A 14,920-nucleotide genomic window follows, 5' to 3' on the forward strand; every position below is an offset into this window, starting at 1 on the left:
CATTCCAGATGAATTTTGTTCTCTCAATATCAGTGGAAACCTCTCATTAAGAGGCAGAGCTTTAAAAAAAAAAAGTGAAATTCAGTATATCCAGAAGGAGTCTCAATGGTCTTAAGTGCAGTAATTATGTTGCAGGCTATTTTGGAGGCTAGAAACAAATCAAGTCAATAGGAAATAGCAAGGTCTAAATTAGATAAGATCTGGTACTTTAAAGTGGTTGTAAATACAAAGATGAAGGGAAATGGGAATGTATTTTTACACTTTAAGCAACTAGAACAAGAGGGTAATTTTTGAGAAGTGATCAAAGATACACCTTTGATCAGTAGCCACATATCAGGTATTTAAATACTATAGCAAACCCAACCCAGCGCAATTCATAATCTACCAATTCACATTTTTGCAATGGGTTACGATTATGAAACACCTTTATAGTTGTGTGATTCTCACAACTATGTTTATGAGTAGGTAGAACAAGTATCACCATTCCCATTTTACAGATGAAGGAACTGAGACTGAGAAGTTAAGTGACTTGTCCAAGGTCCCAAGGCAAGGAAATGGCAAAACTGAGACTCTAAACTAGATCCTTTAGTGCTAAGCCCTGTGCTCTGTTCGAGACACTATGGATGAGTTTGCATTAGACCGTGAAATAAAGTGGTTATACTATTCTAGAGAGTAAAAATGGCACTAAGTTCTCTCTCCCTGAGAAAGGAGAAAGTTCTTCATTTCCAGGACTCCTGCTTTGGAGGCCATCCTAGAAAAGAGGAGGCCCTCAAGGAGCCCCTTCGCTTTCCACACATTTCTGACAGAATCACCCAGACTCCTTTAATTTGGGTATTAATAGGAATGGCTTCCTGTTAGTTATCTCTCCCTTTATGGAGCTGACGTGTTTCATGAAAGTTCAGCATAAGAAAATTCTCTTTCCCACAATGAATTCCTTGGGATAGTATGGCAAAAAGAGCTCCAGATTTAGAATCAGAAAATGTATTGGAAACCCTAAGTTATATAAACATGGACAAGTCATTTTGCCTCTGAGTTTCAGTTTCCCCATCTGCAGAACAGAGATACTAATCCTTAAACTCTCCCATGTGAGTATCATGAGGAAAGCTCTTTGTAAGCCTGAGAGCACCATATAAAGGTGAACTGATTATCATTTATGGACAACAATAGGCAAAATTTCTCACAGGAGGGGCTGTGGATAGAATGCAGTCTCTCTTAAGAATAAGAACTCAATTGTTATGAGACCCCAGATCTGTCAAAGTATGATAAAAATAAAATGTTCCCATAGGTGTGTGTGCGTGTGCATTTACATGTGCATGTGTGTGCACACATATGTGTGTGTCCACTGGAAGTGAGGGGACCTGTGGTATCCCCTAGAAATGAAGCTTTTGTCAAAAATTATTATCTTGGCCAGGGTCACACAGCTAGTAAATATCTGAGGCTGGATTTGAATTCAGGGCTGGTGCTCTATGCACTATACCAGCTAGCTGCCTCCAAATACCTTTTTTTTTTTTTTGGTGAGGCAGTTGGGGTTAAGTGACTTGCCCAGAGGCACACAACTAGTGAGTGTTATGTGTCTGAGGCCAGATTTGAACCCAGGTCTTCTTAACTCCAGGGTTGGTGCTCTATCCACTGCACCACTTAGCTGTCCCACCAAACATCCTTTTTAAAAGGAGACAAAGAGCTTTTCTGCTACTTCTACCTAGAAAAATCACAAAATGAATTCCTCCAATCAGATTCAGGCAAGCTCCATAAAATAATTCACTATCTTGACCTCTCAAGTCCATTTCCCCCAATACCTCTTAACATATACCCCTCTCTCACCCACATATTAAGCAATTAAATTAATAAGAGATTGACAAAGGTTTAGGTTAAGTTACAGGCAAATACAGATTATTTGTGTGCTGAAATAATCTAAAATAAAAGATTGAGAGTAAAAAGTACCATTGGTTTAGAGAATTAAATAATGTACTGTCTTTTTTTTTTTTTGGCTAGGCAATAGGGTTAAGTGACTTGCCCAAGGTCAAACAGCTAGTAAAGTATTATGTGTCTGAGGTCACATTTGAACTCAGGTCCTCCTGAATCCAGGGCTGATGCTCTATCCACTGTGCCACCTAGCTGTCCCTATACTTAATCTTAATAGCCCTAGATTTTGATTTTACTTTAAGCTTCCAGCCTATCTTACCCAAGGGTTCCATGGTACCTCAGGATCTCTAATCACATAGAGAAATATGGAACTAGTAGTATCCTATCACTGAGGCAACTGAAAGAAGTAAGCAGTATGGATGGAACAGCCTCCAAAAGCGAAGGAAGAATATTTTTCAGCATTTTGGGATGAGACCACAAACTGCAATTCCTTCTACCCTTCATCAGTAGTTGCGTCAGGAATTTGGAATATTACCTTCATTCGCTGAAGAAGTCCTAAACTGAGGAAGACCAAAGCACTCTTCTGGCCACTTTTAAAGAAAGAAAAAGTGGCTGATTGGGTCTCCAGCTCACATACACACCAGTGAATTGGGCCCATCTCCAATTGTCTTGATCTATATCTGGCCACTGGACCCAGATGGCTCCAGAGGAGAAAGTGAGGCTGGTGACTTTGCACAGCCCTCCCTCATTTAAATCCAATTCACTTGCAAGTCATGGCATCACCTTCCTGATGTCATGGTCCTCTTCAAGAATGAAGGACAAACAACAATACCAGTGAGTGACCTCTTGATTACACTATTAATTGACCACCTCTGTTTAAGTATTAGAGCCTCTCCTCCAGCATCATCACTGTTGTACACATTCAACAAGCCTCTTGCCACTATAAAAGGCACTCATAATTACAAGCATAAAGAAAATTGAACTGATTTCTCTTTTTTTTCTTTCCCCCTATATTCACCAGATAGAATATGAACTCCCCTAGGACTTTTTGTGGCCTCCAGATCCTACCATAGTTTTTGGCGCATAGTAGGTGTTTAATAAATGTTTGGTGATTGATGAGAAGTTCTTGGGCTCCCATTCCCTCATCTCTTTTTAAGCCTAAGATTTTAACTCCTTAAATTGCATTACAAGAAATTCCCTTTAAAAAATAAACACAACTTCACCACTGGGACTGCCCAGTGTTGCTGAAAGAATGAGATTCACCAAAAGGTCCAGAATATCAAGGGAACTAATGAAAAGAAATGCTAGGGAAGGTGGCCTAGCCATACCAGATCTTAAATTGTATGATAACGCAGCAATCATCAAAACTACTTGGTACTGGCTAAGAAATAGAGTGGTGGATCAGTGGAATGGGTGAGGTACATAAGGCACAGTAGTCAATGACTGAAGTAATCTGCTACTTGATAAACCCGAAGACCCCAGCTACTGTGATAAGAACTCACTCTTTGAGAAGAACTGCTGGGAAAACTGGAAAAGAATATGGCAGAAACTAGGCATAGACCAAAATCTTGTACCCTATACCAAAATAAAGTCAAAGTGGGTTCATGATTTAGATATAAAGACTGATACTATAAGCAAACTGGGAGAGCAAGGAATAGTTTACCTATCGGATTTATGGAGAACTGAAGAATTTATGACCAAACAAGAGAAAGAGAACATTATGAAATGCAAAATGGATAATTTTGATTACATTAAACTGAAAAGTTTTTGCACAAGCAAAGCCAATGTAACCAAGATTAGGAGAGAAGCCACAAACTGGGAAAGAATGTTTACAACCAGCACCTCTGTTTTAAGAGCCTCATTTCTAAAATATATAGAGAACTAAGTCAAATTTATAAGAACACGTCATTCCCCAATTGAGAAATGGTCAAAGGATATGAATAGGCAGTTTTCAGATGAAGAAATTAAAGCTGTCTATAGTCGTATGAAAAAATGCTCTAAATCACTATTGATTAGAGAAATACAAATTAAAACAACTTTGAGGTGCCACATCACACTTATCAGGTTGGTTAACATGACAAGACAGGAAAATGACAAACGTTGGAGAAGATATGGGAAAATTAGAACATTAATACATTGTTGGTGGAGTTATAAACTAGTCCAACCATTTTGGAGAGCAATTTGGAACTATGTCCAAAAGGCTATAAAAATGTGCACAGCCTTTGACCCAACAATAGCACTTCTAGGGCTGTATCACAAAAAGATCATAAAAATGGGAAAAGGATCCACATGTACAAAAATATTTATAGCAGTTCTTTCTGTAGTGGCAAAGAATTGGAAATTGAGGGGATGCTCATCAATTGGGGAATGGCTGAACAAGTTGTGATATATGAATGCAGTGAAATACTATTGTGCTATAAGAAATGATAAGCAAGTGGACTTCAAAAAACCTGGAAAGACTTGTATTGCCTGATGCTGAATGAAGTGAGCAGAATCAGGAGAACATTGTGCACAGTAACAGCAACATTGTATGATGACAAATATTGATAGACTTAACCCTTCTCAGCAATGCAAGGATCTAAGGCAGCTCCAAAGGCCTCATGATGGAAAAGGTGATCCACATCCAGAGAAAGAACTATGGAGTTTGAACACAGATCAAAGAATATTATTTGCTCTTTTTTTTTGTCTTCTGTTTTGTTTTGTTTCTTCTTTCTTGTGGTTCCTCCTTATTGATTTTAATTCTTCTTTATAACATGACTAATGTAAAAATATATTTAATAGGAATGTATATGTAGAGTCTATAACAGATTGGACACTGCCTTAGGGAGTAACTCAGGGAGGGAGGGGGAGAAAATTTAAAACTCAAAAAGCTTATGGAAATGAATGTCGAAAACTAAAAATAAATGAATAAGAAAGAAGAAAAAAATGAGATTCACTTCTTTTATGGGAGACTTTTATCTAAACAAACCCTCATACACTTTCTGAGAGCTACTTTGAAAAAACAAATGACAAAGCCCTAAGCTCTGGGAGACAACACACCTCCCAACGAGACATTTGGCAAGCTTGAAGAGAGATAAAAAAAAGTCTTACCCAATAACTAGAAATCCCCTAGTTGGTAAGTTCCCTGAGGGCAGGGACTGATTCTTCCTTTTTTTTTTTTTTACATCCCTGGTAACTAGCACAGTGTCTTGAATTTAGTAGCTATTTAATGCAGGTTGGCTGAATTAAATTTTCATCTTAAGTTTAACAGCTACAATCCTGGAACTTCCCCAGGGTAAAAAGCCAGCCCTGAGAGGATACAGATAGCAGGTACCTTGGTATTCTTTTAAGTAGGGGACAGGACTTTATTTCTCAATCTCCTCTCCTCCTCCAAACTACCACCTTAGCAATATCATCTAGCCTACAAAAGAACTGACTTATGGATACATCCACACTTACCTCATCCTCTACATCTCTTTGGGAAAAAAGCACCAGAGCTTAGAAAATAATCATTTTTTTTAAATAAGAGCTGTTTCCTCCTCTGAAGCCACAGGAACATAGATTTAGAGGTGGAAGGGACCTTTGAGGCCATGGAGTCCAAGGCCCCTTATTTTACAGATGAGAAAACTGAGGGTGAAAGAGGCTTTACATGACTTTTCCACAATCCCAGAGCTCATAGGTATCAGAGGTAGAATTTGAAATCAAGTCTCCCTGACTCTAGGAACAACATTGAATCCATTGTATCTTGCTGCTTCCCATCAAGTCCTTTTCTAGAGCCTTATCTTGGTCTAGAGGTGACCTCAGGCTTTGCCAGCAGATCATAAACTCTGACAAGACCTACCCAATGATTTTTTAAATTAAAAAAATTATTTATTTCATTTTTAATTTATACTTGTTTTAACAAGCATTTCCATAACATAGTAGAATTTTTTAAAAAAAGATGACTGCACATTAAACTATTATGTACAACTTGCTATTCCTTTTAAATATATGATAAAGTTATCACATACAATTCTGCTTTACCTTTTTTTCCCTCCTCTTCCTCCTAGAGATGGCTACCATTAGACACAAATATGTGTGTGTATGTGTGTGTGTGTGTGTGTGTGTAAAATCATTCTATACATACTTCTATTTATCAGTTCTTTCTCTGGATGCAGATAGTGTCTTCCCATGTCCTTTGTAGTTAATTTGGTTATTTATAATAGTCAAAATGACTTAGTTGCTCAAAGTTGTTCTTAAAACAATACTGCTGTTATGGTATACAATGTTCTGCCCATTTCATTTTTCATTATTTTATGCAAGTCCATCTATGTTTTCCTAAAATCAACCAGCTCATCATTTCTTATAGCATAGTCACATTCCATCACAATCATATACCACAACTTGTTCAGCCATTCCCCAGTGGACTGGCATCCCTGCAGTTTCCAGTTCTTGGCCACCACAAAGAGAGCTGCTATAAATATTTTAGAACATATAGGTCCTTTTCCTTTTTCCCTAATCATCTTTGGATGTGAATAGAATTTTATGACTTTTATATGTAATGAATAGAATTTTAGGCAAGCTAGATATGATGGATATCTGGAGAGAATTGAATAGAAATAGAAAAGAATACACTTTTTTATCGGTGGTTTATGGTACCTTTACAAAGATTGGCCATATATTAGGACATAAAAATGTTTTAGTTAAAAGCAGAAAAGCAGAAATATTAAAAGTATCCTTTTCAGATCACAAAGTCCTATACAATGATAAAGGCCCACTATGGACTGGATATCTCTGATCCAAGGACCAGCTGGGCTAAATTCAGGGAGGTACATCACAAAGGGTTGGCCATCAGATGATTTTCTTTTCTTGTTCTTTCTTCCTTTGTTTGTTTGTTTGTTTGTTTTTTAATTCATAGTAACTCACAAAACCATCTACTAAGTTGTGTAGGAGTCATGATCTGCATCAGTGAAGGACATACCCATACCAACACCAATGAAACCTGAGTACATGAAGCACTGAAATAAGGGCTTACTTAAAACAATTTTTAGCTTAAATGAAAATTAGTAGCCTGGAAGTGACTAGTTTCCTCTGGATTGTTGGCTCTCCCAACTTTGAAAAGTCACCATAGACTAAAATGTCCACATCTTTTGCAGCAAAGATTCCACAGCTAGGCTTACACCCCAAAGAGATCACTGATAAAAAGAAAAGTCACATACACATCAAAATATTTACAGCAGTAATTTTTGTAATTACAAAGAACTGGAAACAGAAGGTGTCTATTGATTGAGGAATGGCTAAACAAATTGTGGTATGTGAATATAATGGATTATTACTGAGCTGTGAAAAAACTAATAGCTATGATGAATATAAAGAAGCATGGGAAGACATACAAACCAGCAAGGTGAAAGAAGCAGAGCCAGGAATACAATATGCATGACTCCAACAATGTAAAGGGAAAGAATAACCACTACAAAACAATCCAAAATGAATTTCACAAAATTACTAAGAACAATCTTGGCCTTGAAGAAGAGATATGGGAAGACATCTTGTTCTGCTCCTTTGCAGAGGTGGGGGGAGGGGAGGTGTCTCCACAGTTATGAAACATTACATTTACTTTCAGATTTTTTTCCATGCGCTAACTCGTTTGCATTTTTTCCCTCTTTTATTTTATTGTATCTTATTTTATTTTGGCTAGGCTATGGGGTTAAATGACTTGCCCAAGGTCACACAGCTAGTAAGTGTCAAGTGTCTGAGGTCGGATTTGAACTCAGGTCCTCCTGACTCCAGGGCCAGTGCCTTATCCACTGTGCCGCCTAGCTGCCCCCTCTTTCTCTTTAAAAAAAAACAAAAACAAAAACGAAACTTTGGTATAAGGGATAGCTCTGGGAGGGGAGAGAAGAAGTAACAAAGGGAGAAATTTAAGCAATGTAAAAATAGAAGATGTCAATGAAAATTTGCTTTTAACAAAGCCCACTATCAATGGTTCTGCAGCTCTGGAGAAGATGGAGTATCTTCAGGAAGACCACTTTCCACTTATAATTATAGAAGCTGCTTTTTGTCCAGTTTAGAATTATAATCTGCTAGGGTGGCAACTGGGAAGAGCCAAGGCACTCTGGGTTCATGATCCAAAGGATATTATTATCAAAGGGCATGTGGAAACATAAAAGAAGGTGGGTCAGTTGTGTAGTGAGACAGAGACAGCAGATAGATGGTCTGAGCAGCATATTCTTAGGGTCATAGTTGTAGAATTAGAAGGTCATTCAGAGGAAAACTAGGACAACCCTTTCTTTTCCCACATAAGGAAACTGAGGAACACAGGTGCAAAGTGACTTGCCCAAGGTCACGTAGGTGGTAAGTGGCAGAGCTGGAATTTAAACCCGAATCCTCTAATTCCAAATCCAACACTTTCCAATGAGCTGTTTTCCATTCACAGTGGTAATTTCCAGGAGAACCAGAACTCAAGGAAGACTTCCTATGAATCAAACATTTGGAGGATTTATGGGAAAACATGGATAAGAGAATTACACAGGATGAGAAGGGACAGAGAGAGTTATGATTTGTATTGGTGGATACCAATCTAAAATCATGGGTCCATCAAAGTACCCATTGAAATCTAAAACCATCTAAAACCATTAGGAAGCAATGTCTCCTATTTATTCAATAATGGTTGTATAGCACCTGCGTCCCACTCCTCTCACATGTGGAGTTCATAGAATAGCTATCCCAGGTTTGAGGTACCCAACTGGATCACCTCCACTCAACATCACAGCCAACAGTCCCTCACTAATGTGATTTTTCTATACAGCCGGAGAACACTATTGCTTCAAAGAAAAGGCTTTTAATGAAATATTCCCACAAATACATGCCCTGTCAGTGGGGAGAGTGAGTGAGAATCATTTAACAAATCCACAAAACATATTCATATTTAGACACATTTTGTGGAGAGGAGAAAAAGGAACGCCAGGCCACAATCTCCTCAATTTAGTGAACTTGGCCTGAAGAAAAACAAGTAAGATATCTGGATTATAGAATTTTTTTAAAAAACCTTTTTTATTATTTTCGAGTTCATCCAATGATGGACTACACTAACAAAACCGTGAACAGTAGAGGTTCTGAGAGAGCCTGATTTAATAACTCTGAAAGCTCATATGCAGAAACCAGCCCATTATACAAATAGGCTTCACTCTTAAGCAAAGAGGGAAAATGTCTTAAGGGCTTTTCAAAGCTAACTGAAATGTCAATATCTCCTGAAAGAAGTCGATTGGTGATGAAAGTATGGCGGTTAGCTATCCTCTTTAAGCAGAGTAAATAAAACACCAAAATATTTTAAAAAGCACTTGTAGTGGATTTGAGAAACTAGTTCTCGTGTATTGGAAAGGCAAAAAAAGAAAAAAAGATCCTACCAATAACAACAGAACCAGTTCATGCTGGAACAGGGCCTGGTTTATCTTTATCTGAATTTGGAACCAACGATCCTAATAGTGCTTAAAAGCCCCCAATATTTCTCTAACCTGTGTAGGATCAATTAGCTTTTTTTTTTCCAGATGGACAGGTCCTATATTTCATGACTTTGTATTCCAAGTGATTATTAGCACAGTGCCTTACATGTAGGAGTATGCTGGTAAATGTTTAACAACCAGAAAAAAAATGTAGCCACACACACTTTTAAGTTTGATTAGCATTATTAACATTCTCTCCAGCACTTTCTTAAAAACAATGCAAGCCCTGAATTGTAGGGCTTGCTGATTTCCTGCTGTATAAATACTCCCACAGAAAATTTAACAATCAGGTTCAAGCAGGCCTTGGAACACCCTTTCAAGGAATGTTGATTTGGATGAGATTGTGTTTGGGTGGGTGTCCTAGAAGTAAGGGTTAGTTTTAGTAAATCAACCAATTTGTCAACCAGTCAAGATGTTATAATAACAATGAGCTATTTATTATCATTATTAATATTGTTCTTATTACTAGAAGAATTGTATAGTATATCCCTCTTTTCTACTCCCCCCAAGCTATAATACTATATTTCTCTTCCCTTTCACAAACTCAAAAAAAAAAAAGCTTTTCTCCCCACTACCTCTCCTTCCCATAGGATTATAGGATCATAGATTCAGTGCTGGAATTACCTTGGTGATCATCTAGTCCTGCCTCTGTATTTTACAGATGAGGAAACTGAGGCCCACAGAGGTGAAACTGACCAACCCTAAGTCACACAGGTGGTAAATGACAAAGCTGGAATTCATACCCAGGTCCAAATCCAACAGTCTTCCCCCTGTGCCATACTACTTGCCCTTTCCCAAGCATTCTGGCAGATTGTTTATTATTTATGGAACAGTCTCTCTTTGCATCTCTCCATATCAGCATCTTTCTTCACGGTCAAGACTTCAAGGTGTAGCCCTCTCTATGAAGCCTTTTCTATTCCTTCAGCTATAAATGATCTTTCTCCTTAAATTTGAATTCCTTATAACACATTGTCTAAATCTCTCTTTTCTTTCTTATTACATCATACTTTGTATCATATTTATCTCTGCATATGTCTTACAGTCTTTGAGTGAAAAAACTATATAGGAGGCATAGTAGATAGTATTGGAGTTGGAATTAGGAAGACCAGAGTTCGAATCCTGACTCAGATATTTGGTAGCTGTGTGACCCTGTAAATATTTAACAACTAGACTTTTCTTAGCCTCATTTTCCTCATCTGTAAAATGGGGATAATAATAGTATGTAACTCACAGAGTTATTGGGAGGGTCAAATCAGATAACATTTGTAAAGCACTTTGCAAACTTTAAAGCGTTATATAAATGCTAACTGTTATTATTGTTGTTATTGTTGTTTGTGATCTTTAAACTCTTAATACCTAGCACAGGGTCTTTTTATAATTAATTTATAATTAATTTATAATTAATTTATTTATAACATTTTTTTTCAGTTTTGTGTTCTCTCCTTCCTTCTCTCCCCTCCCACACCCATCGTGAAAGTGAGAAATGCGATATCAATTATACATGTGAAATCATGCCAAACATAATTCCATATTAGCCATGTCGCAAAAAAAAAAAGCAAGAAAAATGAAGTTAAAAAAGTGCTTCAATCTGTATTCAGATTCCATCAGTTCTTTCTCTGAAGGTGGATAACATTTTTTTCAGTATAAGTCCTTTGGAATTGTCTTAGATCATTGTATTGATCAGAATAGCTAAGTTATTCACGGTTAGTCATCTTACAATATTGGTATTACTGTGTGCAATGTTCTCCTGGTTCTGCTTACTTCACTTTGCACCAGTTCAGATAAATCTTTCCAGGTTTTTCTGAAAACAGCCTGCTCATCATTTTTTGTAGCATAGCAGTATTCCATTACAATCATATACCATGGCTTGTTTAGCAACTCCCCAATTGATGGGCATCCCCTCAGTTTCCAATTCTTTGTTCTGCTACATATATTTTTGTACATATAAGTTCTTTTCCCTTTCTTTTGATTTCTTTGGGATACAGCTCTAGTAGTGGTATTGCTGGGTCAAAGGATATGCACATTTTGATAGCCCTTTTGGCATAGTTCCAAATTGTTCTCCTTAATGGTTGAATTAGTTCACAATTCCACCAACAATGCATTAGCGTCCCAATTTTTCCACATCCCCTCCAACATTTGTCATTTTCCTTTTCTGTCATATTAGCCATTCTGATAGGTGTGAGGTGGTACCTCAGAATTGTTTTAATTTCTAGCACAATGTCTTGCATATAGGAATAGGGACTAGATCTGTGATTTCATGGATATAGAAAATGACCTCTCTTAATGCAGGTCTGTACCTTTTTAGAGAGTTGTCTGGAGCATAGAGAGGCTAAATGATTTGCCCTTGTGAATCAATAGAGTGTATATTAGAGGTAGGACTTAAACCCAGGTCTTCCTGGTTCCAAGGCAGTTGTCTCCACTATTCCATACAGCCCTTTACGTAGCTCGGCTGCCTACTTGCTATTTGTTGAAATGAATTGAGTTGGTCTGATTGAGAGAACATAGTTGAGGATAGGAGGTAGAAGAAGAGCCACTGATGGAGGAAGAAGGATCAAGGTAAGGAACAAGGAAGGGAACAGGCATTGATTTAGCCCCTAGTATGTGCCGGGCATTGTGCTAATTGATTTACAAATATCATCTTATTTGACTCTCACAACAACCTCATTTTACATTTGAGGAAGAGGAGAGAGACACAGGTTAAAGGACTTGCCCAGGGTTACACAGCTAGTTAATGTCTGAGGCTGGATTTGAACTCAGGTTTACCCCAGGCTTAGCACTTTATCCACTGTGTCACCTAGTCCATTTGTTGGGGAATAGCTAAATAAATTATAGTATGTTCATACAATGAAATATTACCACACTCTAAGGAAGAATGACTAAGAAGAATTTAGAGAAACATGAGAAAATGTATATGAACTGATACAGAGTGAAGAAAGCAGAGCCAAAGGAATATGCACAATGGCCTCAACAATGAAAATAAAAGCTCGAGGCAACAAAAATCAGCTCAAGTACAATGGACAATTTTGGTATCATACAACCCAAGTTAAAGCATATATCCTTTCTAATAGCAATTGTTGGACAACTAAAGGGGAAAGTTGCCTATATTGTCATGATCTGAGGTGTTGATTGTTTTCAAGAAATGTGCTTTGTAGAGGTGGTTGTTTGGGAGTTTGTTGGAAGGTGTCTGTTGCATTAAAATAAAATGTGGCCATAACATTTTTAAAGATGTAGTAATCAGCACACGACACCTGCTACCAAAATAAAAAAATAAAGCATTGACAGAAGAAGACAAAAGCAGAGTCTTTGCATCTTCTTCTGGGAGAATAGTGAGACATATACGGGAGAAAGGATTTTCAGCAAAGAGAGGCAGCAAGGAGAGATAGAAAGGAACTTCTAGGAGGAGGGAAGAGATAGGTTCAAAGGGCTGAATGAAATAGTGCTATTAATTATGTTTCTGCTAAACTCTTCTATGCCTCAGGGTGACATTTCAAGTTATTCACAGCCTGGCCTAATCTTACTTCCCCTGCCTTATTCATCTTTCCCTCAGTGTACTCATTCTGCGGTCCAGTCATAAAGGCTGAATGTTTACTCACAGACAACATTGCTCCTCCCTTCTCTGTGCCTTTGCATTGGTTCTACCTAGTGCCTGGAATATACTCCCTCCTTACCTCCACCTCCTGGAATCCCAGGTTTCCTTGTTTGTCCCTCATTCTCGAAGAGGATCATGACATCAGGGAGGTGATGGCATGACTTGCAAGTGAATTGGATTTAAGTGAGGGAGGGCTGTGCAAAGTCACCAGCCTCACTTTCTCCTCTGGAGCCATCCGGGTCCAGTGGCCAGATATGGATCAGGAAGACTGGAGATGGCTCTGGATGCAGTGGGAGTTTCCTTCAAGACTTCAGATCAAGTGACTCCTTCTGCCTCAGGTCTCTCCTGGTTGTTCCTGCTGCTCCTGCTTTTCTCTCCAAGATTACCTTGTAATAACTGTTCTTAATGGGTTTTTTTTTTATTGTTGTTGTTGTAAATGTCTCTATATATGTTTTGTATACACCTATATAGATCAGTGTAATACATTAGATACGATATAATGCAATAATAAGTGCAATATAATGTAGAGAAATAAGTAAAAATGCATAGATAAATGTAGTACTGTTGTACCGAGAAATCAGCGAGTGAGATCCAGACATAATTTAAGATGTGGATTTAGTAGCGAGCAGCTGCCAGGGGTATGCACATCCAAATCAAGCAGCCCCCATCACGATTCGAGCTAGGGTTTATATAGAAAAGAGCATGGGAAAGAAATGCGAGGAACACTGATGAGGTAATCCAAAGATGCAGGTGTCTTTGGGGGCTATGGATGGGAAAGTACAGGGAGTATACAGGACAGGGAGGGGGATGGATCTTTGAAGTCTGGCAAGAGGAAGAGTTCTTGGGCTGGTCAAGGACACCCCTCTCCCTCTGTCTTGATGAGAGAATGCTCTGCAACAAGGGAAAGCTTTCTCACAACACAGGAACTTACTGAGGAATTGGGAGGCTTCCAGAGACATGATCTAAGGGCTGGGGCCTGAGCAGCCCAGCTCTGTGTAGCTGTACCAGGGAGAGATAAGGGTCATGGTGAGGCCCATGCATGAATAACTGCTAGGCACAGTGTCCTTGGCTGGGGAGTGGTTGTTAGAGACAGTGTTTCTGAGACTAGGGAGAAATTGGGGCACAAGTACAAGCACAAGCACCTGAGCACCCCATTATTATGGGTCAGGGATCACACAAACTAGACCAGGCGTCCTGGTCTCTGGTATAAACATAATTATCTAAAGCAATTATATTGCAAGCTTTCTTATCCATTTGCGTTGGAGGTACGGGCTATGCTGAGCTATGCAAGAGTACATTTCACTATTGTTTAGATTTAGGAGGAAAGAGGTCTAGGGCAAGATTAAGCACCAACTTTTGCTTTCTATGGCTTAAAGGGCCCTACTACCTAAATGGCAAAATAATGTTCTGTATTACAGTACAACACAAATTGATGAGAAGGGGCAGCTAGGTGGTGCAGTGGATAGAACACTGGCCCTGGAGGCAGGAGGACTTGAGTTCAAATCCAGACTCAGACATGTAACATTCACTAGCTGTGTGACTCTGGGCGAGTCACTTAATCCCAATTGCCTCACCAAAGGGGAAAAAAAAAAGATAATTTGATGAGAGAGTCCTGGCGAGTGAGGGAATTGAGGCTTCTCAGAGGAGGAAAACAAGGATTCTGAGGAAAACAAATGAGGATGGTGTGTATCAGGAGTATGTTACTAAATGTTTACCAACTCTCTTTGAAGGAGAGGTGTAATAAATCTAATCTGTATTATTTTTTAAATCTAATCTGCATTATTAACATTTTCTCTATCACTTTCTTAAGTCTAGACAATCAACAGAACAATAAATCAAACCCTGGTTTGTAGTGTTTGCCATTTCAGAGCTCTAAGTATTCACACTTTAAATCAGCTCTCTAGAGCTGGTAGGAGCTGGTTCTAACATACTTCTAGAGCGTTTCTGAGTCATGTGAATACAGAGAGAAAGGAGCTGATATGTGAAGCATAACCAATAGTCAGCAATC

General features: G+C 38.4%; 1 protein-coding gene across 1 annotated transcript in view; it reads right to left on the reverse strand.

The window, feature by feature from the left end:
- The window catches only part of KPNA7 (karyopherin subunit alpha 7), a 38,319-nt gene extending 25,286 nt beyond the window's left edge, over nucleotides 1-13,033 (reverse strand). The window contains 1 exon segment of the mRNA XM_021008515.1: nucleotides 12,992-13,033. Coding sequence (XP_020864174.1) covers nucleotides 12,992-13,033 — 42 coding nt within the window.
- Between the last annotated feature and the right edge of the window lie 1,887 nt (nucleotides 13,034-14,920).

Source organism: Phascolarctos cinereus, unplaced genomic scaffold, assembly GCF_003287225.1.
Source record: "Phascolarctos cinereus isolate Bilbo 61053 unplaced genomic scaffold, phaCin_HiC Scaffold_4;HRSCAF=312, whole genome shotgun sequence".
NCBI classification, from domain to species: Eukaryota; Metazoa; Chordata; class Mammalia; order Diprotodontia; family Phascolarctidae; genus Phascolarctos; species Phascolarctos cinereus.